We start from the raw sequence: 23395 nt of genomic DNA, 5'->3' as shown, positions 1-23395 counted from the left end.
GCCTCCTTGGTTGTGCATAAAGTGAAAATACATAATGTTGTCTATGATGATATTGAGCCCAAGACAACCAGGAAATGACATTGATGTTTATCTAAGTCCCTTGATTGAAGACTTGACAAAGTTGTGGGACAAGGGGGTTTTAGTGTTTGATGGGTTTCAAAATGAGACTTTTCATTTGCGTGCAATATTTTTTTGTACCATTAATGATTTTCCAGCATATGGGAATTTGTGGGACGATGTTGTTAGTGCCAGTTAATATCAATTTTTTAAAAAACTGATGTTGTTAGTGCCAGTTAACATCAATTTTTTTAAAAAAAACCGATGTTGATATGTAGATTTATAACTTTCTTTTTTCATAATTCTTATCATATAATATCGGCTATTTAAATAACCGATATTGTATTTGTTAGTTAACATCGGCTTTGAAAAACCGATATTAACGATATTACTTTCAACATCGGTTAATAACCAATGTTGAAAGTCTTAAATAACCGATGTAAAAATCTTATTTTCTAGTAGTGACTCTAACAAGAATCATTAAAAAGGAGAAATGTGAAGAAGGGTAAGGTAAAAGAGAATGACACCATACACAAATAGAGAAACTAGATAGTTAGAAAAGATGACAAGACGTAAATGGCGGTTGAGAGAGAAAGAAAGGGAGGCGAGGATAAAGGTGGTGGCTGAGGGAAGTGGTTGTAGTAAAAAAAGAGGTGAAAACCCACCTAGAGTAAGAAGTCCTTCCATGGAAGAAAGAGTGGTCCTCATGGAGTATTTTTTGTCGTTCGCTTTTGCTATGGTTTCAACTTTTAGTTGATGTTAGTGTTTCTCATTTTAGACAAGTGTCACAAAATAGTAGTCCCATCAAAATCCAAAAAAGAATGACAAAATCAAATAATAAGAATAAATATTACAAAATTAAAGACAATAAAATATTTGAAGCTATCCATGCAGATCTTTTGTTGGTACATTTGCACAAGTCACTTTATCTAGTTATAAATAAAACATTAACTTCATCACTAGATAGGGTCACTAGAGGATGGTAGAGCCGTTAAGAGTCCTAACCTACACTTTATTACTCGGGACTTTCATATTTAGAGTTGGGTGTTGCTAGGTGCACCCAGCATTATTGCTGGTGCACCCTACACTTAAGGAGAAAAGACTGAAATACCCTTGATCCGTAAGCCTTTAAGTTGATCCGTATGTGCTTAATATCAACATATGAATCAACTTGATCCATAAAAGGCTTACTCCGTAAGATTTATAGACCACCCTCACGCACACGCATCACAAATGCGAAGAAAGTGCAGGGGTAGTTTTGATATTTTTAAAAAATGTTGGGTGCACCAGCAATAATGCTAGGTGCACCTAACAAAACCCTTTAGAGTTTCTTTCCTAGCTTTTCACCTTTTCCAAAGTTTAATACGTCTCTCCTAACTCCCCTTCATTTGCACACTTAAACATACCAGTTTCCAAATCAATCAATACATATAAGCTAGTTTATTTAAACTTATTTATTGAAATAAACTTTTATTTTAATTTCAATAAAATAAACAACTTTCTATTTTTTAAGTGTGTTTGTCTAAATTTCTTCTGCTTAAAAAAAGTTTTATCTTATTTTAATAAGCAAATCCTATTTGCTTCTTAAAAAAATGCTTATATAAAAAACACTTATTTTAAAGTTGTTTTTTTTTAAAAAAATTTAAACAAATTCACCCATAATCATCTCATGAAATGCAGACCTCTATAGTTATAAATCTCAATGCTCCTATCACCCAAAGTTGTATCTACGCAGTTAGCAGGTGAATTCACATACTTTGCTTATCGCATTTCGACTTTTTCATGCAACTTAAAGTTAATGTCCAGCCAATTCTCTAACAAATTGTTTGAACTATGATTATGTTTCACGTTGAATATCTATAGCAGATGACTAAGAACCAACAATCAACTATAGGAAGCTGCTTCGCACCACGTTGCAGAAGAACAAAATAACTAGTTTATTTATCTCTGGCATGTTGCCTTTTAATGATACATTAACATGAAAAGCAAGAGTTTCCCTGATACCTATATGTGGATCCAAACCAAGACATGACATGTGTATATCCTATGTTTGACCCAAAATCAATGAAAACTACTGAAGTTGCATTACTCTCTCTTCGATTTGGAGAGAGCTTTCTTCCTCTGTGCAAGCATGTACGTGTACAAGTGAGGACTACCTGCATAAAACATGCCATTCAACCAGTTAAACTATACAAGGTCAGTGAAATAAATATTAGCCTAAGGACATCAGCAGCAGCAGTGAGAAAGATGTTTTGTTCATGCCTGGAACATAGATTCCCATTGCAACAATCGCGGCATAGAAGTAATCAAATGATGAGTTCAATTTGTTTGGCATCCTTATGCAATACTTCTCAGATGCCTGAAAAGTACTGTCATTAGCTTGAAATTCCAAATTATTGAGAAACCAGCTTATCAAATATTTCCACCAGAGTAAATCACAAGTGATAGACTATTCTCCGTTTCTCTTCTATCATTTTCGGAATGCTATGAAATTGCAGATGGTCAAGGTTTCCAAATATGAAATCCTCTTAGAAGATTTGTCCTTTGTAAAATGATTGGTAGATATATATTGATGATTAACAAAAACAACATACAGCCTGCAGCTTTAGATCTAACGATTCTAAACGCTTTGTGGACATTTGCTATTCAAATTATTTACCTTAATGAATGGTAGGGCAATGTATATTAGACCAACTTCACTGCTTATGCCTGTTGGATACAAAACTAAGAAGCTGCTATATCTGCAAAAGAAGAATTGTAGTTGATGCAAGAGCAAAAAGTGATTTCCCCAGTACTATACTCTATGAACAAGGCGTAACAATTGAACTCCATACCTAAGCCACAAAAGCCATGATGGAGTAAATCCAAAAGTCTCTTTAAAGCCAAAGAAAGAATAGCGAATGATCTGCAATTGCAATAACAAAGAAGATGAATATTAATCTTCATTAGTCCTTCTCTTACCTTTTCAATCACTGAATTCACCATGGAAACAAAGGGATATGATACCAGAAACAAAAGAGCAATTACTGAGGAAAATAGGGCACGAAGCCAAAAGGTTTACTGTCATTCCAGCCAATACTTTAAATTTCAGATTATCAATATTTTTATGCAAGACAGACACACTCAAGTAACATTATTGGCACGGTCAATCTCCAGTTGCACCATTTTCATTTGTTCTGCTTTGGGAGCAGGCTTTTTATGACATCTTAAGATTTCCTCTACAATTTGGCAGTAGAAACAGGGATTTGTGAATTGTAATGAGAGACCACCAGACACCAGCAACTCTGTTTCAGTCAGAAAACAAAAACATATATATGCATTCACAAACGTAAAAAAAGCGTTTTCTTATAATCAGCCAAAGTAAAAATAGCATATGCCAGGATACTCAGTTCAATATTTCTAACCACTTAATGCAATTATATCTCTAAAATAAATCTCACTTAGACACACAATCACCACCAATCTAGGAGCAATATGAACTTACTAATGAAGTCAAAAAATGAAAGATGATGGTGAAATTAATAAAATAAGAACATAACAAATCAGATAAAAAGTAGCAGAATGTGACGTGGGAAGTCTAAAGGAAGAAGAAAGAATGGAACACACAAAAAAATAGTCTTGAAAAGTGTGAAGGAACAGAAGTCAAAACTAGTAATGGTCAAGGAAGAAAGGTTTCAAATTGTATCATGTAAGGAAAAATATGCTTTAGAATGGGGGGTGGGGGACAATTTTACCCAAAAAATCCTAAACAATGTTGTTTCAGGTGCAAATATGAATTTTTGAAGCCTATTTCATGGTAACACCACTATAGACCATGAAAAAAACCACAATTTTGGCAGCTGTTGATAAACGCTCTGTTATTTGAATGCCATAGTTTGCTGCGCTACTTTTCTATAGCATGTTATTGACTACTATGTCTCTCGCACCAGTCATATTTTCTCAAACATTAACATAGACTAATTAAAATCTATAAAGAGATAACTTTAAAAATTTACTGGGCCTATATATTTCATTATATAACAAAAGAAGCAAGCTGAAGATAATTCAGTTGCAGTGACAATAATTCAGTGTTTTTCTTTTCTTGCTGCACTAGTGACTTGGACTTAAGAAAAAATGTTTCCCAACACAGTCTACAATCTATAGTTTCCTTCACTTTAATAGCCAACTCTTGTAAGAGAATTTATCCCTAGAATGTTGTTGCCTTCTTCTATACCATGGGTTCTACAATGGAAACTCTACTCAATCATTAATGTCAGTTAATAAATATACAGTGGTTTTTGCTGCTTTTTCCATTTAGTATTGTAGTTGAAATTACAAATTGTGACAGGGCATGTAATAACAAGTGAATAAGTACAAATTACAACAAAAATATTGTAAATTTTAATGCTCACCCTCAGTGTGTTAACACTCATTAAGACTTATTAATCATTTTTTTGGGGGGAAAAATATAGCAAGTAATATCATCTTCATGCAGGAAGTGCTCTATAATTTATAACCATCCTATAGCAGCCAGTGCCAACTTATTTGTTATGGCTAGCTAACACCAAACAGAATAACATGGAGTCATAAGGTGTTAGGAACCAAGAATTCAAATGAGAAAGAAAAGAAAGGATTTTATTGACTAGTAAGAAAAGAACAAAAAATAGGATAGCGAACTCTTCTCCAAGGGTTTCCCCATCACAAAGGATTTCTCCTTGCACAAAGAGCTAATGCTCAATCTAAAAATGATAAGATCTCCTTCTCCTATCCTTCTTCCCCTATTTATATCTAATAAACCCCTCTAACTAACTAACTAACCCCTTAACTAACTGATCAATATCCTAACTATAGTAACTAACTCATTATTAGTCTAACCATCTTAACTAACTTTCCCTTCTCCTTATATCCTAACATAAGGTGGTTTGGTGGTTGGGGGGAGGGACATAAGGGTTGGAGTTATAAGGATGTCATGGCTTCGAATCCCCCCATTAACATAACATACTAATTGCTATTGTTTGACAAGAAAAAAAAAATCAAACAGAATAACAAAAAGCCAGACAGATAATTTTAATGTCACATGAAAGAGCAATCATGAAAGACTTGCCTCTGTGATGGACCAGCTGATTAGTAGGGAGGTAACAAGCACATGGGACCGAGTCTGGCATTAAAAAAGGTTGCAACTCTTCAATAAAATAATATGACTGAATGCTGAATAAACAAATAAATGGCGTCAACAAAAAGAGAAACAAATTCAAAGTTTTCTTCACCTCAGGAAAACTCCATAAGATGCCCCAAACCAGGAAAAGCCTTGAACTTATCTGTGGCAATGTTGCTGTTACTGGAGACCTCACCAATCCTACACCATTGAAAAAAAAAGGAAGAGAATTCCATAAACAAACCAACTCCAACATCAATTTTCATCTTCATTAAGCATGACATATTGAGCAAAGGATTACTCACCTACCAAGCCATGAAGAATCTACCACACAATTCAATACAACGCCGCACCAGAAAGTGAAAAAAAGTTAGAAAAAGCTTGAGATAATTCCCACTAGAAGCATATTCTTGGAAAAACAAACAAAAAGGGTGCGTCCACAGTTCAGACAAATAAAAACTTGTTGGATCAAGCAAGTACCTCTAACACAGCAGCGGTTTGAGCATAAAGCAAAGGCTTTTCTGCTGCATTGTAAACATATTGATGACCCGATTCGTTCAATGTCTTGAGAACAAAATACAGAACTTGACACCTACGCAGATTAATAAAGAGAGAGTTTTGAGAAAGGGTAAGAAATATATAACCATGATGAATAATAGAAGGGGTGTGTGTACCATCCAAACAAAACGGTCCAATTGTAAAGGGAGAGATAGAGGCGCCTTAGAAGAGAGAAGAAACCAGCCATTGGAGAGAGAGATCTAGGACTAGACAGAGAAAGAAACACACACAAGACAACACAAGAGTGGAAGAATGAAGAGGAATATTTGAAGGATGTGTTAGTTAATTATTGAGGAGGAGGTTTCATTTCGTGTATTTGGTTACTGAATTTAAAACGGTTTAGTTGGGCAGCTCAACTCCTCAACCACTTTCGTAACCGTAATTACATGCGAGTGGTGTGGGTTTGGGAACCGTTGTCCGTAGGAAGATCCAAGAATAATAAAATATGACTTTTGGATTGTAATGTTTTTATTGGGTAATCAACTTTTCCACACAAATAAAATTATTTAAGATTGTAATCCACCCAAACAGAGTATCACTCTATAAAACTGCACTCAATTATTACAAGAAATGATAATACTATTCAATTACAAAAAATGATAACACTATCACACAAAAATATTTTTCTCCCAATAAATCATTTTGTTTCACAATCTCTATTTTCACACACTTTCTTTTCATGTGTTGTTTTTCCATCAATTCTTTTCTCTATTTATAATCCAACAAATCAGTTTTCTTGAAAGTTAGAAACAAAAATAACTTTCAATGCATCTATTCAAATAATCTTCATTTAGTAAAATATAATCTTCAACTTTACATTTAAACCACCTAAATCTTAATGATAAAAATTCAATTTCCAATATGCATCACCTTATCTTTTAGCTTGAAACTCTAACGTTTTAATTTTTTTAATAATATTATTGATATCCAATGATTTTATTTATGATTATTTTTTACTGAAAAATTTGACTAATCATCCTTAGTGGAATTTTCTCCTTCCCATCACGTTTTATTTCACAAGGTCTGAACCCATACCTTACTTACAGGACTTATCATTGGGTCCATTGACTTGTTAGTTGTGATTGTAATGTTAAGTTGATTTATTGATTTTTTTTTTCAAAATTGTTAAAAATTTGAGGAGTATCATAATTGGAATGATTTGTTAATCATCTCAGTATATAATTAAACTTATAAAATATATAAATAAATGACTTGTTCCTTTATAAAAAATCTTTTTGGCTGCTTATAAAAAAATTAGAATTTGAATTCTCTCAAATTATTATTGTCTTATTTTAGTTTAGAGTAGGGACGGAAATAAAGGAACATAGGCTAAGCTTAGAATATCATGACTTAAACTAAAGACGTGACCGGTATACAAACTTTAATACGTAACAAATATAACCTTCGAACTATAGAAAATTTGAGAGAAATTATGATGTCAATATTAGCTTCGTCTTATTTTCTTTGTTAGGCTTAAAATATTTTGGGTAAATGTCCTCTTTAGTCTAGGTATTTTGTAGGTATAGATAATTTCATTTCTATATAACAAAAATGATCATTTTAGTTCACAAATGAGCAACTGTACTGATAATTTAATTTGACCGACAAGTTATCTTCGTGTATTATATTTTGGGTAAATGTCTATTTTAGTCCATTTTTAATGACGTGACATGTGAAGGACAACATGACAAATCCATGTGACGAAAGTAATTTGGGCCAAGTGTTTGTTTACCAAATTGCTAGTTCTATGTATTTTTTTACCTCCAAAAGTCATCACACAAAAGTGATCATTCATCTATGTGCTTCATTTTTACCTTTTGTGGGAGAGAGGATGAATTCATCATTGCTAAGTGTGCTCCTTCCATCTCTTTGGATTACCCGTGGCTAACAATTGACCATTTTGCATATGTTTTCTTTGTATCTATTTCTTCGTGAATTCAACCTCCTCATCTTTGATTTCTCCGTTGTCCTCTTTGGGCTCTGACTCAATCCCTTATCTTTGTCTCCTTCGCTGTTGCGGAGCAAGGCCAATGCAACAAAGACCTCTACTAACTCAACCTTCATCTTCGATTTCTCCTTCGCCACCGTCTCTTACCCAACCCACTCATATTTGACTCCTCTGTTTTCTCTTACGATTACGTCAACATAGAGATCACCAACATCGAGTGGTTCGTCCCCCTCTCCATGACTCATCACAAGGTTTCTTCAACTCTACCCCCGTTTGGGTCACCAACGACAATCATCCATTGATTGATGTTCCATTGTTTTCTTTTATTTTATTTTTTGTATTGTTTGTTTTACTGATTAATGTCATGGATTTGTTTGGTTTCTTTGTTGTTGTTGTTTTTCTGAATCTTAGTTGTTTTGAAATGCATAAATTGATTTGGATTTTGGAGGATTTGAAATTTGAAATTAATTGGTTAAGAGATTTGTTGATTTTAAGTTAATAATCCTAATTCCTAAATTTGAGATCTTGTGGTTTAAAACTTTGAATTGATTCAAATTTAGATTTAGAATGAAATTAAAGAAATAAGAATTCTTCCAATTGAATGCACGTTAACCATTTTATCATTAAGTTATATTTGTTAGGAGTCATTCTATTGTTGCATAAGAACATATTAGCATCAAATTAGAAAGAAAATCCTTCTTTTCAAAATATCAGTTATCTTTGTAAATTTTCATAGAATAGTTAAAAAGAAGTTTTACTAACAATTTAGTCCAAAATATTGATGGCTGATGTGGAATGTCCCCTCTATCGAAAGATTTGTCACGCCAACATCAACATGTCATGTATGCGCTTATCGTTAATACAAACATAGGTAACTTGACGGTCACATCTACATTTGTTGACTAAATTGATCATTTTCATAATATTCGAGACGAAATTGTGAACCTACAAATACAGGAATTAAAGTAGGACATTTACCCAAATATTTTTGTGTCAATTTTTTTGTTATTTTATAATACAATAAACTGTATTATTAAATAAAATACAATAAAGTGTTAATTACTTTTATTTTCCTATATTTCAACGTGTTAATCAATTTCTAGACTCCTTATTTATCAATAAAAATATAATACACATCTTAAGAAAACAATTAATTATATCAATTATCATGATAAAATGATTTTATTTGATAAAAATACCTTTGTTCTACATGATTAACTATATTGTACATATGGCCTAACTAAAGAAGCTAAAAAGCTAGTTAAATGCTAAAAAAAATAGTTTTCTTTTTGACACCAAAGCAAAAAAATTAATTGGTAAAGTATTAACTGAAAACTAAGTTAATAAATAAAATATTAAATTATAATTATACGATAAAGTTATTATTGAAGTAATTAATAAACGTAAAATGATAGAAATAAATATGTTTATATGATAGTTTTATATTCTTATGAATTTTAATTTTATTCTATGAATGAAAATTATTTAGGTAATTAATTTTTTTTCTTAATTTATTTTAAAATCTTATAATTTTTCATTTGAAGATCAATTATTTTGATTATAATTTTTAGTTTAAATTATTATATATTATTTTACATGCATTCTACTATTAATCTTATATTACATATTAAACTATTCAGAATGAAGTTTAAAATAACATAAAATTAAGTACATATCATACTTTTTTTTTACATAAGTAGATACGAAATTTTCACTATGTTAATTCGTAATTAGTATGGTAACATCATTGTGTACTTTAAAATACCGTTTCATATTAGTAATGTTATATTAATCAATTATCAATATTTTGAAGCACAATTTTAAAATAAAAAAACAGTATAAATAATGTTATGGCTGAAATGAAAAAAAATGAAAATAAAACATATCTAAAACATAATGTAAAAATTAAAATAAAATAAATATATCATTCCATAATAAATTAAGGATAAAAAAATAAAATATAAGAATGTAGAAAATAGAAACTAAAATTCTACTTGAAGTAGTGTATGAAAGAATGTTATAAGTTATTAGGAAAAAAACTTATTTAATAAATACTACTAATATTGAAAAAAAAAATGTTAGCTAATAAAAAAACTAAAAGTAAATTGAAAATATTTTCCAAACATAATTGTAATTATACATATATTAATGCATTTATTTCTTGAGCTTATTATTGAAAAAAAGTTATTGTTGTTTTCTTTATATTCTAAAGTGACATATAGTTTGAGACAAAATATTTCAAAAGTTATAAATAAAATTAGATAAATGGATTATGTACTTGACTACTATGATAACAAAAAAAATATTTTATTGAGAAAAAAATATAGAAAGATATTTTAGATAAATAATATTATTTTATGATAAAAATTGACACAATCAATTAATTATGTAAGTATTAGGGATATTAAAGACATATTCTTTAGCATACTATTTATCATTGTTTAAGACTTAGTGAAAAAGTGTAAATTATGAGAGAGACTTGTAACTTTTTTTAGCCTTAAATATATTTGTTGTCCTTTCAATTTAATATTTTTTTTCTTTTCAACCTTATAATTTTATTTTAGTTCTTATAAATTATGTTTGTTTTGTTTTTCATCCTTATCATCGGTCTTCATTTCATAAGCATGACAAATGGAATGATGATGCCATCATGTCACCTCAACATAGGGTGCTATGACATCATTAATTTACCAGGACTAAAACCAAAATCAATATAACTTACATGGACTAAAAATAAATATATATATATATATATATATATATATTTGTAGGAATGAAAATATTATTTTTAAGTCTCAAATTAAATATTAAAATAAAGCTCAAATTAAATATTAAAATTCGTGTATTTAATAATGTGACACATTTAGCACCATCAAGATTTTGTAAATTTCAACCATGAAAAACAATTTATCACTATCGTCATTGCCACCAACACAACCACGAACACCACCATTATCGCCACCTTCACTTCACTGCTACTATCTTGATAAACCATATTTTGAATGATACTTTTGTGTGTTTTTGTGTCATTTTCCTGACAAAACTCATGTTTTGAACACTAGTTTTACCTTGCTGAAGTATAGTCGCTTAATTAAGTGAAAGAGTTGGAAAGTGCACATGTTTATGAAGATTTGGTGCTACTCTCACTTGATAATGGTCGTGGTTCATTTACCATGACCGTGGTCAACTTCAACAAGGTCATGGTCAATTTCATTAGGAGAGTCATGACCAGTTTACAACAGCCCAAGGCATTAGCGTCACAATCACCAACAATGATCATGGTCAATTCATAAGTGTCGTGGTCATTTAATGATGTCCCAAGCCTCCAGTGCCTCTAACTTTCGACAATAGTCGTGGTAAAATTTACCACGATCGTGGTTAATTCATTTAGGCCATGGAAAAGTCTTGACGTCTCAAGCCTTCAATGTCACAAACTTCCAACCACGATCGTGGTGGATTTACCATAACCGTAGTGTGCCTAATTTGAGTAATTATCTTTAGGAGTCTGTAAATAAGAAGCTAGAGTCTGCACTTTTGGACCTTTTTTGATACTTTTACATTTTTTTAGAGCATTTGAGCATTTTTGAGGCGTGGACAACACACGAGGACAAATCATGACCATCGTTCCTTTCTTATTGGTTTGTCTAAGCTAATTTCTTCTAGGCTTTCTAGTTTTGTTTTGATCATGAGTGACTAATCTCCCCTAGTCCGGGGGGTTATGATGTAATTGTCCAATTGTACTTTTCCCCTTATTCTTAATGAAATTTCTCATGTTTTATGTTAATTAAGTTTCTACCTTGTGTTTATTGTTAATTGAGACGTTATTAATAACTTAATGGAATATACAGTGGTGACTATTTGTGTATGTTTGGTAGATCTAGGTAGCGAACGTTTTATACCAAACTGCATGACCAAACTATTTAGGTAATCTTCAATAAATTAGTTTATCTTTAAATTAGGCATCCCTAGATTTGATTTTTTCCTTTGACTTAAATTGATATATTCATGACCATTGGAATATCGATTTAAGGAAGAAGCATCTTCTGACCTAGACCAAAGGCTTTAAGTGATTTTGGGAATTGGTAATTAACTTGGGTAGGAATTTCATAGGAGCATGGTTGGGAGAAAATTGGTACTAGTGAATCATAATTTCCGATCACTTTTAATATCACTCAAATCTCTCTTTTCCAACACCTTGAATTCTTGCAATCAAGTCACCAAAACTCATATGAATGTGAATTTCATGATCTCAACATAAAATCAGCTCAAATCATAAAACAATATCATGTCATCCACATCTCATGTCATTTTCCAAAACATTATAGTCTATTCAATTATGCATTAAAAAAGAATCATTTTCAATGCCAAATTATGAGTACTTCATGCTACAACAATTAAGACATATCCATGCATCATCACTTCAGTAATTAAGACATATTCATGGATTATCACTTCAACAATTAGTATTTATAAATCTTTATGTTCATGTATTTACCCAAACATAACTTAAGCATCTTATACTAGTTCTTAAAACAAAGCTCATTACATGCTTATAATAATAAATAGACTCCATTCATTTCATTTATGGCTCACACATACAACAAGAACCTTTTAACATTGAAGTTCATTTGAATATGCACAAAGGAAGTTTTGACAGAAATTACACTTAAGTGCAACTCAAAGTGCACTTAAGTGCCCTTTCTTGATAGGTCTATGAGATTGTGATTTTGCTTCAAAAATCCCTTCCATTGGATTCCAAATGAATTCCAACTCAAAATCGTTCAATGCCTAACAAGAATATCAAATTAAAACGCATCTAATGAACTCAAAACAATGATTCAACACACAATATGATTTCAGCTTCTTCTACTTATCCAAATTCAATGAACTAGCTTTGAGAAGATGAAGTGAAGAATGTGACACCCTCTACTCCTCACATATATACTAATAAAGGAATAAAAATTCAAATATTAATTAAAAGTATTTTTAAATTTTTTTTAAATACAAGCCTTTCAAAGGGGTAAAAGGCTCACATTCGCTTTCTTCTACGTCATATTCAAACTTGTCCAAATAAATAATAAAGTCATCTCGGCTCAAACAAGACCGTCTAAGCATCATACAATTAATATAGAACCTATATCCTAATGTCACATCCTATCAGAGCGTTGTGTTCCCGTGTCCTCTAGCATGAGGTTCTTCATAGTCATCCACCTATTCATCTGCTCCCCCGAACACAAAGTTCAAGATCATCACAGGATCCAAACGCAAACAACAAACTGGGAGTGAGTTATCACATTCCTAACTACTAGAGAGAAACAAGACAACATATAGTAGTCAAATACAATTTACTTAGCATATCTCACATTATTTCATCACTTTGTCATTCAAAATTCACTTTTCAATCATCAATCACAATACACAAGAATCACACACTCCGATCAAGACATAATAACACATCAATTTCATAATAAACAATTAGCAAGCGTATGCAACAGTTATGCTAAGACTCAAGCCTATATGCAATGTGGTACCATGTCAGTGAAAAACCTTGTCGAGCGCCTAGGAGTACATGACAAGACAAACCACACACTAGCAAGTCAAGTCACTCTCACTAGGTAATATCATAGGGAGACCAGTCAGGATCACAGTGTTTTGCGAGAATGCTCCAACCATATGGGATCAACATAGGCTTAAAGGAGCACTTAAACCGTGTGACCTCCAAGGCCTACACTCCAAAGAGTCCGTCAGGGCCTCTCCCTCCTAATTCAGGTCCAACCTAGAAAACATTTTAGCACACAGATTCTATCTATGAACTGTACAAAACACACGACTCGTCAATTGTTCTCAAAATAGTTTTAACTCGTCGCCCTAAAAGGGACTTAACATTAACTCGTCGCCCTTAAAGGGACTTAACATTAACTCGTCGCCCAAAAATGGACTCAACATTAACTCATCGTCCTTAAAGGGACTTAGCATTAACTCGTCGCCCTTAAAGGGACTTATAGTCGTGTGATTGTACAATTCATAGTTAATACTCAATGCACACAACATCTCAATCACATACATACACAATTTGTCACATACACTCGATCTCAATCACAATGGTATAATCTCAAAATAACATGTTATCACTTCTCATGAATCATATTCACTTTACCTATGAACTATGCAATATACACAACTACTCAATTGTTTTCAAAATCATTTTAACTCGTCGGGTTCTCACAATGGATCCCATCACAATATTCGTCGTCCTTAAAGGGTCTTACAATTGTGTGATTGTACAGTTCATAGTTCACAACTCAATACACACGTCTCATCTCAATACACATGTATTTCATCATCCGTCACTGTTCAATTTATCACATAATCATAGTTTGAATCATTTCATAACCTCAACATAACAATTTATACAAAAGATTTCATCACAACATGGGGTGTAAAATCCCTGAAATAGTTTCTCACAATTATATCAAAATCAATTAATCAAATTCATGGGTTAAACAAAAAGACATCAAGAATACTCCAGTTTATCAATCAATTCTCATCAGGACATCAATTGGTACATAGAACACAATAATATTGTATTTATAATCATAAAGAGAAAATTATAATTCAATAAACATCCCAAAATAAACCCAAATTTAGTTCTCTAAGAATCTCTACACATGTTTATTCTAACCCCCAATTGCGATAAACTCATTCCTTACCTCTGAACGGACTCACGTGTCTTCCGACAGCGATAGAGGTATCTCTAGCGGTTCCCTAAGATTCCTCCAGTTATTCCTCCGACTGCTCCGATAGAATTCCCAAACATCAGAGAGACGGAGAAGAGATTGAAGCCTCCACTTGTACTGTCTTCATGCGATTCTTTTTTCTCCCTCCACAAATCTTATCTCACAAATCCCAACGGTAAAAGTATGCGCAATTGAATTTCGAACAACATATCCAAATTTCATGAAAATCCAACGGTTAACAAAACCGGGATCATAGTTTTACTGAGACCGTTTTGGGTTTCTGCGAGAAAAGAGAAAGCTACGGTGCGAAGGGTATTTCTCTTAGCTCTGACATGTTTTTACAATTCCCAACGGTGAAAATGCTCGAAATTTGGTTGCGAACGTGGTACTCAAATTTCACTATGATCCAAAGGTGAATGAGTCCGAGATTATCATTTTTCTGAGACAGGTTTTGTGGGCTGCGGAAAAAGAAAGAGTTTTGGAGATGAGTAGAGAGAAAACGAAAATGAGGGAAAGAAAAGACATCTAAAACTGACCTAACATCGCTATTTATACCTAGGATACACCCAACTTATTATTACTCTATTTATTTATTTTTAATATTTTATAAAAAGAAACTCTATTTTATTCCCTATCAAATGAATAAATCAAATATTTTTTTTAAAACCATTATTTCTCATTATTGATTTCTTTATAAAAACATGATCATTTTTTTTAAAACTCTATTTATTTATAAATAACAATTCTTTTTAAATTAGTTTATGAAAAATGGAATGTTACAAAGAAAATAGGAGACTTTAGGGCTAAGATGGAAGCTTTCTCTCACTCACACAACAACTCCACACCATCTATAACACCAAAACCTCGAAAACCAACAGAAATCACATTAAAATCATGTAAATGATATGAACTTCCAAAAATGCTCATGTATGGAGGAAAAATGAAAATGAAAGATGAGAGGAACAAAGTTCCTTACCACTAAACTAGCCCTTAAACTCGGATAAAACACTGCTACAAGGTCGTGTGGTTCAAATTTGAACCCCCATTATGTTGAGTTAATGACTTTCTCTATTCCTTCTAATCACACCCCTTCACTTCCTAAACTCAACCAGCTCATCACTATCACTCAAGGTCCACTCATCGATCCAACCACTCTAAAACTTACTATTCACACCTAAAATAAGGTTTTCACATACTTAATCACAATCACATATACAAGCATCGCAAATGATTACCTCATAATTTATCGAATAATTATAAAAACTTAAATTAAATTTAATAACTCTTGTGATGTCATTAAAAGCACCTAATCAAATATTATGAAAAATATAATGTTACAACAAATATGTTATTTTTTTTGCTTGTTCCTATAAATTATTTTTGTTTTGATTTTTGTCCCTTAATCAACCACTTAATCATATATTACAACAAATTAATGATGATGTGGCATTCTCGCGCTAATGTGGCATGATGGCATCATCAATTTGTTTGCCACATCTTCATTTTAGTAGAGGAGATTAGCAATAGGGACAACAAACAGAACAAACATAATTTTTAAGGATTAAGAAAATGCAAGGACGAAACATATATTCAAATATTTTTTTATGAATTTAATGATGATGCATTAAAAATATAAAATTATTTTACACCATCTCCAATAACAAATCATTATTGATATGACTTTTAAGATAATTTTGTAAAGCTAATAAATTTATATTACATGGTAACTTAATATTAAATAATAATATAAAATTATTTTACACTATTAGCATATGAACTCTTTTGTTTTTTTTATAATAAATTTCAATCAAAAATAAAAAAATGTTGATATTATTTCTCTATATGAATTACCTTAATAAAAAAAAGGGCATGTTAAGAAAATACTATTATTTTTTAAAGAACTACTTAATCTCTTCATTGTATTTAAAAATACTTAAGACCAAGGAAATGTATTGTCGAGTTAAATAAAACTACTTGCCTAAATGTTTCCTTATTTTAACAATAATGAAATGTGTTAAATAATAAAGATTTATAGTAAATGAAAAATATTAAAAAATAATATTTAAGTTTAAAAATAGTCATGTAATGAAGTTATTTTGCTGAAAAAGTATTCTTGAAAAAAAATACTTATATACTCAAGGAAATTCTATAGAAATGAAATATAGAACAAATTATTTTTAAAAAAACATATGTAAATATTTCTAAAAATATTTATGATTAATAAAACAAATTAATAATTTCATGATATCCAAAAAATCATAGCTACAAAAATACTTTCTCCCTATCAACGACAAATAAAACAAGACGAAAAAAGTAAATCATCCACGAAGAATCATCATCCTAGTTTACATACACAAGACAATCATTAAAATCAAAAGGTAACTACATATTCCAGATCTACAACTCTATCTCTATATATAGCAAACCATTCTTTTTAAATTGCAGCATATGTTTATGGCTCTGCCACAGGTTACTAAATTTGTTCTACCTTTTCTCTTCTCTAGTATGTATTGGGGATGGAATTTCTCCCCCTTAGTTTCCATTTATCTTCTTTCATATATTATTTGATTTTAATTTCTAGATGCTCAAGTAACAAAGGGATATTTGTGGAACAGCTGCATTGACAAAAAAAAAAAGTGTAAATGTGTAAATAACCGAATACAAATAAATAAATAAATGCCATATACAATCCAAAGAATGGACATTTTTCAAACTGCATGACCTTTTTGCTGAAAATACAGGACTGCACACATCCTATTCTTCTAGCAAATTTAGCTCCTTGAATGGTGATCTAGTTTCAGAATTGGCTTCAAGTTTCTTTATCCTCGTGGGAGACTGAACCAACATATTCTCTTTTACAAGGAAACCATCATCCTTTTTCAAAATCATTACTGGACAACCATTCTCAAAAGACTGCACCATGCTTCTCAACTTGTCCATTAGTATCGTGTCTGCAGTAGAGAACTCACAGATTTTATCACTGAATTCCTGAACAGAAGCCAACAAGTTTTCCCTTTCTGATGACAGTCTCGTGGCACTATCAAGTAAATTTCTATTCTCCATCTGTAGTTTCTGAAGCAAAGCATCTGGTTTTCTTAGCTTAGTAGTCTCCATTTGATCATTCAACTCCATTGCCTTTACCTGTTTTGCAGCCAATTCTACTTCAGTATCCAATGCAAGTTGCTCTGATCGGCTCCACTTTTCCTCCTGCAATTTCAGTTTCTGCTGTATAGCATGAATATCATCCTCAAGTTCCACTACCATCAACTTCTTCTCTTCAATTTCAAGAGCAGCTAGAATCTGAGATGCTGTGATCTTGTCAGAAGCATCACGGATGAGGTTAATTTCAGCCTGTTTCTCAGCAAGTTGTGAAGAAAAGGTGGTCAATGAGTTAGTGAACTGTTGCTCCAGTGAAGTCACCTGCTGCATGAGTTCATCCATTCTCCTGTCTTTTCCTTTCATAATCTGGATAAGATAATCTTTCTCATGCTCAAAGGTTCTTTCCATTGTGCCTTTCTCAATCACAGCACTTTCAAATTCTTTTTTGAATGATTCTTGTTCCAGCCAAACAACCCCTTTCTGGAGCTCTTCTAGAATCTTGTCCTTCTCCGCTATGATCTGGAGATACCTGACATTATCAGACTCAGAGGACACCTCTGATTCTCCCCTTTCTCTTAGCTCACGTTCCAATAGCTCAACATGTCGCTGCAGATAATCTAGGCTCCTCTCTTTCTCTTCCAACTTATAAACCAAGCTAACTTTTTCTTGCTTGAGGCTTTCACCAAAATCTACTTGTGCAAGAAGTGAAGTTTCCAGTTCTCTACGCAGTACATGATTTTCTTCAAGATCATTCTTCAAGCGCTCAACAATTGACTTCCATATTTGCAATTCAAATTCCTTTTCATTTCTTTCACATATTGTTTCATCCAATTCAATGATTACACTGTCTAAAGCATCATGGATTTCTTTAAGCTGTTCTTTAAAGTTACATTCCATCTGCAAAACCTTCTCTTTGAGGATCAGCTGACTCGTTGTTGACTCCTCCAGCATTTCCTTCTGCCTATCATCAACTTCATTTTGCAGTGAATGCTGCAGTTCAATGTTGGATGCATAAGACTCAACCTGCCTCCTTAAACATGCTGCTATCTCACGTTCTTCCTTTATGCTTTTCTGTGCACTGGTCAAAGCAGCATCTTTCATCTCCAACTGTTCTTTAAAGTTACATTCCATCTGCCAAACCTTCTCTTTGAGGATCAGCTGACTCATTGTTGATTCCTCCAGCATTTCCTTGTGCCTATCAAGTTCATTTTGCAGTGCATGCTGCAGTTCATTGTTGGATACAGAAGACTCAACCTGCCTCATCAAACGTGCTGCTATCTCACGTTCTTCATTTATGCTTTTCTGGGCATTGATCAAAGCAGCGTCCTTCATCTCCAACTGCCACATCAGTTGAAAAGTCTTCTCTTCACTAGCTTTGTTGATAAGATTCATCTCATCTTTATGGCTTGCAAGCTTCAATTGAGCCTCAGAAATTCCCTGTTTCAACACAATCAACATCACAGACATCTCCTCATTCAATAACTTCATCTCTATGGCTAAAGATTGAGAGCTTTCTAACTCCATCTGGAGGTCTTCCACTGATTCAGTTTTAATTTCCATCAGTTGAAAAGTCTTCTCTTCACTAGCTTTGTTGATAAGATTCATCTCATCTTTATGGCTTGCAAGCTTCAATTGAGCCTCAGAAATTCCCTGTTTCAACACAATCAACATCACAGACATCTCCTCATTCAATAACTTCATCTCTATGGCTAAAGATTGAGAGCTTTCTAACTCCATCTGGAGGTCTTCCACTGATTCAGTTTTAATTTCCAAATCAGACCGACATCTATTCAGGTCTGCTGTCAACTGTTTTAGCTTAAAGTTCCATTCAGCTTCTTTAGCCTTTAAAGTAGAGGCACACTCTTTATGAGTTTGTTCCAAATTTCTGAGCTTGGACCGCAACTTTGACTGTGAATATGAGGTTCCTGCTTCTTGAATTTGAGCTTCCTGGAGTTCTTTGAGGGACATCCACAGCTCTTGATTTTCTTGCTCTAGCTTCTCCATCCTGTACTTTGATTCTTTATGATATGCCTCTTTTGTTTTTAGCAAATATCTCAAATCTGCAATATCTTTGTCGCGGTGAGTATTTAAGCAATCTAGCTGTAACCTAGCATCCTGGTACTCATTGCTAGCATTATCAAGCTGCACCTTAAGATTTGAAACTTCAAATTCCAGACGCTTTTTCTGGCTTTCTACATGAGCAAGAACTTGGTGGCAAGTGTGTAACTGATGCTGTAAATCCTCTGATATTCTGATCTGAGAGTCTAACCTATTCTGAAGTGAAGAAATCCCATCAAGCAATGTAGATTTTTCCATCTCCCATTCTTTCTTACTAGCCTTAAACTGGTTTTGGACTTTTTCATGTGCTTCTTCAAGATGCTTAAACTGTTCCTTCTTCCATTTTAATTGATCTTCCACCTTCATGCATTCCTCCTCTAACTTTTGGAACATGTCATCTCTTTCTCTTAGTTCTTTGGATGCTTTTAAATTTTTCTTTGTTTCCAAACACTTCTTCTCTGAAACTGAAAGACAGCCTTTCATTCTTTCAATCTCTTGTTTGTATTGATGAATCTGTTGTTCCTGGTTCTGTGTCTTCTCATTTGCCTCTTCTAAGGCCAACACCAACCCTCTTTTTTCGTCTTCCCACTTTTTGAACTTGTCATCACAATCCACTAGAAGTCTATCATTTGCGGCACTGAGATGTTTGATGATGGACTCCTTTTTATTCAGATTCCCTTTGAGATCTTCACAAACCAGCTTTGCCTCAGAGATTTCATCAGCTTGTTGAAGAAGTTTTTGGTTCAGATTCTCAGCTTTGAACCTTGCTTCCTGTATCTGATTGACCTGTGCATTATGGGATTTCTTCAAGTTCTCAAGGGAATCTGTTTTGGCTCTTAGTTGTGCCTTGAGTTCCTCAATTTCTGCTTTTGCTTCATCCAGCTCTTCATAAACCTTCTCCATTTCTTTTCACATTTATGACATGCAAGAAATACCTGTTTTGCAAGCAGTGTGCAAATTAAAACAAGTGTTACATTAGACATGTCTCCTGACCAATACCAAGAAAAAAAAAGTAAAGAAAGAAGAACAATGGACCAAAATCGAAAAATCATAGCACATCAATTTGAGAGGTATAGATGTAAAAACACAAACTTGGCATTTCAGTTAACTTGTACGTGTTTGGGTAAACTTAATTTGAAACAAAATATGTTTTTAATCAAAACCATCCTGAAAGTACTTTGAAAAAATCAAAATAAGTTAGTTTCCTAAAATTAATCGGTTCCCAAATATGCATTAAATTGACTCTGATCTGTATGTACAATACTGTCAAATGATAGAAGCTAAATAACAAATTATATTGAACAGGGAACATTTTATTCAAAATTCATTCAAGAGTATTTCCTAGGATAACTAGATATCATGATCAAAATCATCCAAGAAAAAATATCTCATTTTAGGTCTCCGAAAGACTCTCCTGTCCTGTTTGTTGAAAAGCATACCCCCAAACACCCAGGAATTTCAACAAACAAAAATGAACATTATTGAACCATAAGAAATGCTAGAAGTTTTAGTGTTTTACCAATAAATTGCTTGTAGTTTAATAAATTTCACTCATGATTTTATAGTTTCCATTTATTTTTAAGCTTTTAACCAACAATAGAAAGTGTGTTAGAGTGTGTATAGTACGACTCCTCGTTTAACCATCAATTTCTACATTACACGAAGGCTACTTGGTTCGCTTTAACATATAAAGGAAAGTAACCCCTATAATATCCAAAGACTAAAAGACCTGAAAATTATGAATAAACAGACTACAAGAAATCACATAAAATTAAATCTCGTTCCTTGCTAACCTTAATAAATAATCTAATTTCGTATTTTGCTTTCGATTCATCAAATTACATGCAATCATTGGTTTTGGGCAAAGCAGAAAGATCAAAATCATAGAAAAACTTGTCAATACTTCCAAGATTTTAAGGGAAACTAGTTTCAAAATAAAAAAGGAGGAATCCATAAACTGACTAACCTGGCTTGAAGAGCAGAAGAAAGTAGTGTTGTGTTAGAGTGATTTGGTGAGTGAAGATGGTGAAATGCAAATCGGAAAGAGAAATAAATCGCAAGTTACCGTTATAGTGCACCAACCGCTTTTTCAAGTGAGATAGAAAAACAAAAAGGGTACTTAGTGTTATCTTGTTTTCGAAATGGAACTAGCCGTTGAAACTGAAAGTTTGTTGTTATTATTATCGAGAAATTAAAAAAAGAAACTAAAAGTTTGGCCCATCATTTCTTCTACGCCCATGACGCGTTTTCTTCCTGCACCCATCCTTTTTCTTTATACCCAACAGATTTTTGATAATTCCAACATTACCCTTATGTATGGGTCATACGGATTGGTCCATACAGATTGGTTAGAGTGTCGTGATAATAACACGAAAGTCACAAGTTTGAGATCTGCATGATTCATTAATTTTAAATTATTTGGTAAAATATATTTTTAATGATCCATATAGACTATACGGATTGACAATCCATAAGACTCATACGAATTGTCAATCTATAATATTTTTGGTTTTTCACTTACTTGTGTAGAAGAAAAAATGATTGGTGCAGGAAAAAAATCCCCATATGTGAAATGCAATTCATAAGCATAGTGGTAGATTCTTTTTATATTTTAGTAAATTACGCTTGAACCTAAGTTTTTTTTTTTCAAATTACGTATAACATCAATCTTTGTTTTTCTTTCTATTCTTACACTAATCATTTTTATGTTTGAAAACATTATACTCACACCACTTATATGTTACACTAACATCCCATAAAAGAAATTTTATTGTAAATTTGTAAAGATTCAAAAAATTGAGGGTGTTTATCTAATTTCACGAAACCTCAGGTAATTATTGTAGTTTACTCTTTTTCTTTTCTTAGCCACGTTTTTAAATCAAAGCATTGTAATTTTATTTTAAAACTATTAATTTAGCGTGAAACTTTTCAATTTTTTTATTTATTTATGGAGTGTTCAAGTTATATAAAGGTAACTCATGTTTTCAAAATACGAGTTATCAAAGTTATTCTTTTAATAGAAGTTGAGTATCTAATATACGACTTGCATAATGATTTCTTTAATATAATGAAAAGTTTGCATCATCGTATATTGTATGACTTACATATTCTTTATGAAAAAAAATAGGTAAGTTGTATACTGAAAAATGTATAAGTTATATATATTAGAGATATGAAGTAAATATTATCTTTTCCAATAAAGCCATTTTTTTAATATTAGTACCTTATTCCATATATATGGTTGGTATTGCAAAATCTTGGGTATGATAAAAAAATAGAGCAAACAAAAAATAAATGTAAAATGAATATAGAAAGGCAAAAGTTTAATTAAGTGTATGAAATTGCTCATAAGATTTACGTATAAAAGTATATTAGTCGTATACAAGAGATACAAAGTGTCTTCAGGTCTTTTAAGTACTTTTTCGACTTTTATAAGCTTGCTAGTATAGATGATAGCATCTTACAAATTCTTTAATGAATTATCGTGCTCCTTGCTTTAGAACTTAGATGGACATTTAATACCCATTTAATAATATCTCACACATTAGCTCTTTGAAATTGCATGGTATTTGCTATGTACTTAGTGTTGGATGTCAGGATGTCATTTGATTGATCTTCTCTCTTTTTTTTTTATCATAATATTAATACAGTTGTTTCCAATAAAAGCAGTGCAGTGGCGGATCCAAGACTCCAAGTCAGTGAGTGTAAATTATAAAAAAAAAATCAATGGGTTCAATTATATAAATATAAATGAAATAAAATATAAAAATATAAGATTTTGTTTACAAATTTAATGAATTTTAA

The 23395-nt window shown here is 32.1% G+C and overlaps 2 protein-coding genes across 3 annotated transcripts; both read right to left on the bottom strand.

Annotated features, from left to right (window-relative positions):
* Window positions 1–1946: 1946 nt before the first annotated feature.
* Window positions 1947–6063, bottom strand: LOC114423087 (very-long-chain (3R)-3-hydroxyacyl-CoA dehydratase PASTICCINO 2A-like). The gene is made up of 9 exons (XM_028389703.1): window positions 5866–6063; window positions 5672–5783; window positions 5497–5515; window positions 5304–5392; window positions 5141–5194; window positions 2892–2962; window positions 2717–2798; window positions 2320–2416; window positions 1947–2213 (listed from the first exon to the last, which is right to left on the bottom strand). Exons 1-9 carry the CDS (start codon window positions 5934–5936, stop codon window positions 2143–2145), a joined length of 666 nt encoding a protein of 221 aa, XP_028245504.1. The 5' UTR covers window positions 5937–6063; the 3' UTR covers window positions 1947–2142.
* Window positions 6064–17040: 10977 nt separating this feature from the next.
* LOC114423085 (uncharacterized protein At4g38062) lies at window positions 17041–21695 on the bottom strand. Of its 2 annotated transcripts, XM_028389701.1 has the most exons (3): window positions 21558–21695; window positions 19271–20526; window positions 17041–19057 (listed from the first exon to the last, which is right to left on the bottom strand). In XM_028389701.1, the coding sequence occupies exons 2-3, from the start codon at window positions 20492–20494 to the stop codon at window positions 17189–17191; spliced, it is 3093 nt and encodes a 1030-aa protein (XP_028245502.1). In that variant the 5' UTR covers window positions 20495–20526; window positions 21558–21695; the 3' UTR covers window positions 17041–17188. The 2 variants fall into 2 exon arrangements, with proteins under 2 accessions (XP_028245502.1, XP_028245501.1); XM_028389700.1 differs by having other exon boundaries at window positions 17041–20526.
* Between the last annotated feature and the right edge of the window lie 1700 nt (window positions 21696–23395).

Source organism: Glycine soja, chromosome 8 (assembly GCF_004193775.1).
Source record: "Glycine soja cultivar W05 chromosome 8, ASM419377v2, whole genome shotgun sequence".
Classification (NCBI taxonomy): domain Eukaryota; kingdom Viridiplantae; phylum Streptophyta; class Magnoliopsida; order Fabales; family Fabaceae; genus Glycine; species Glycine soja.
Note: the sequence above shows the minus strand (reverse complement) of the source record. Positions and strands in the feature narration are given on the sequence as shown.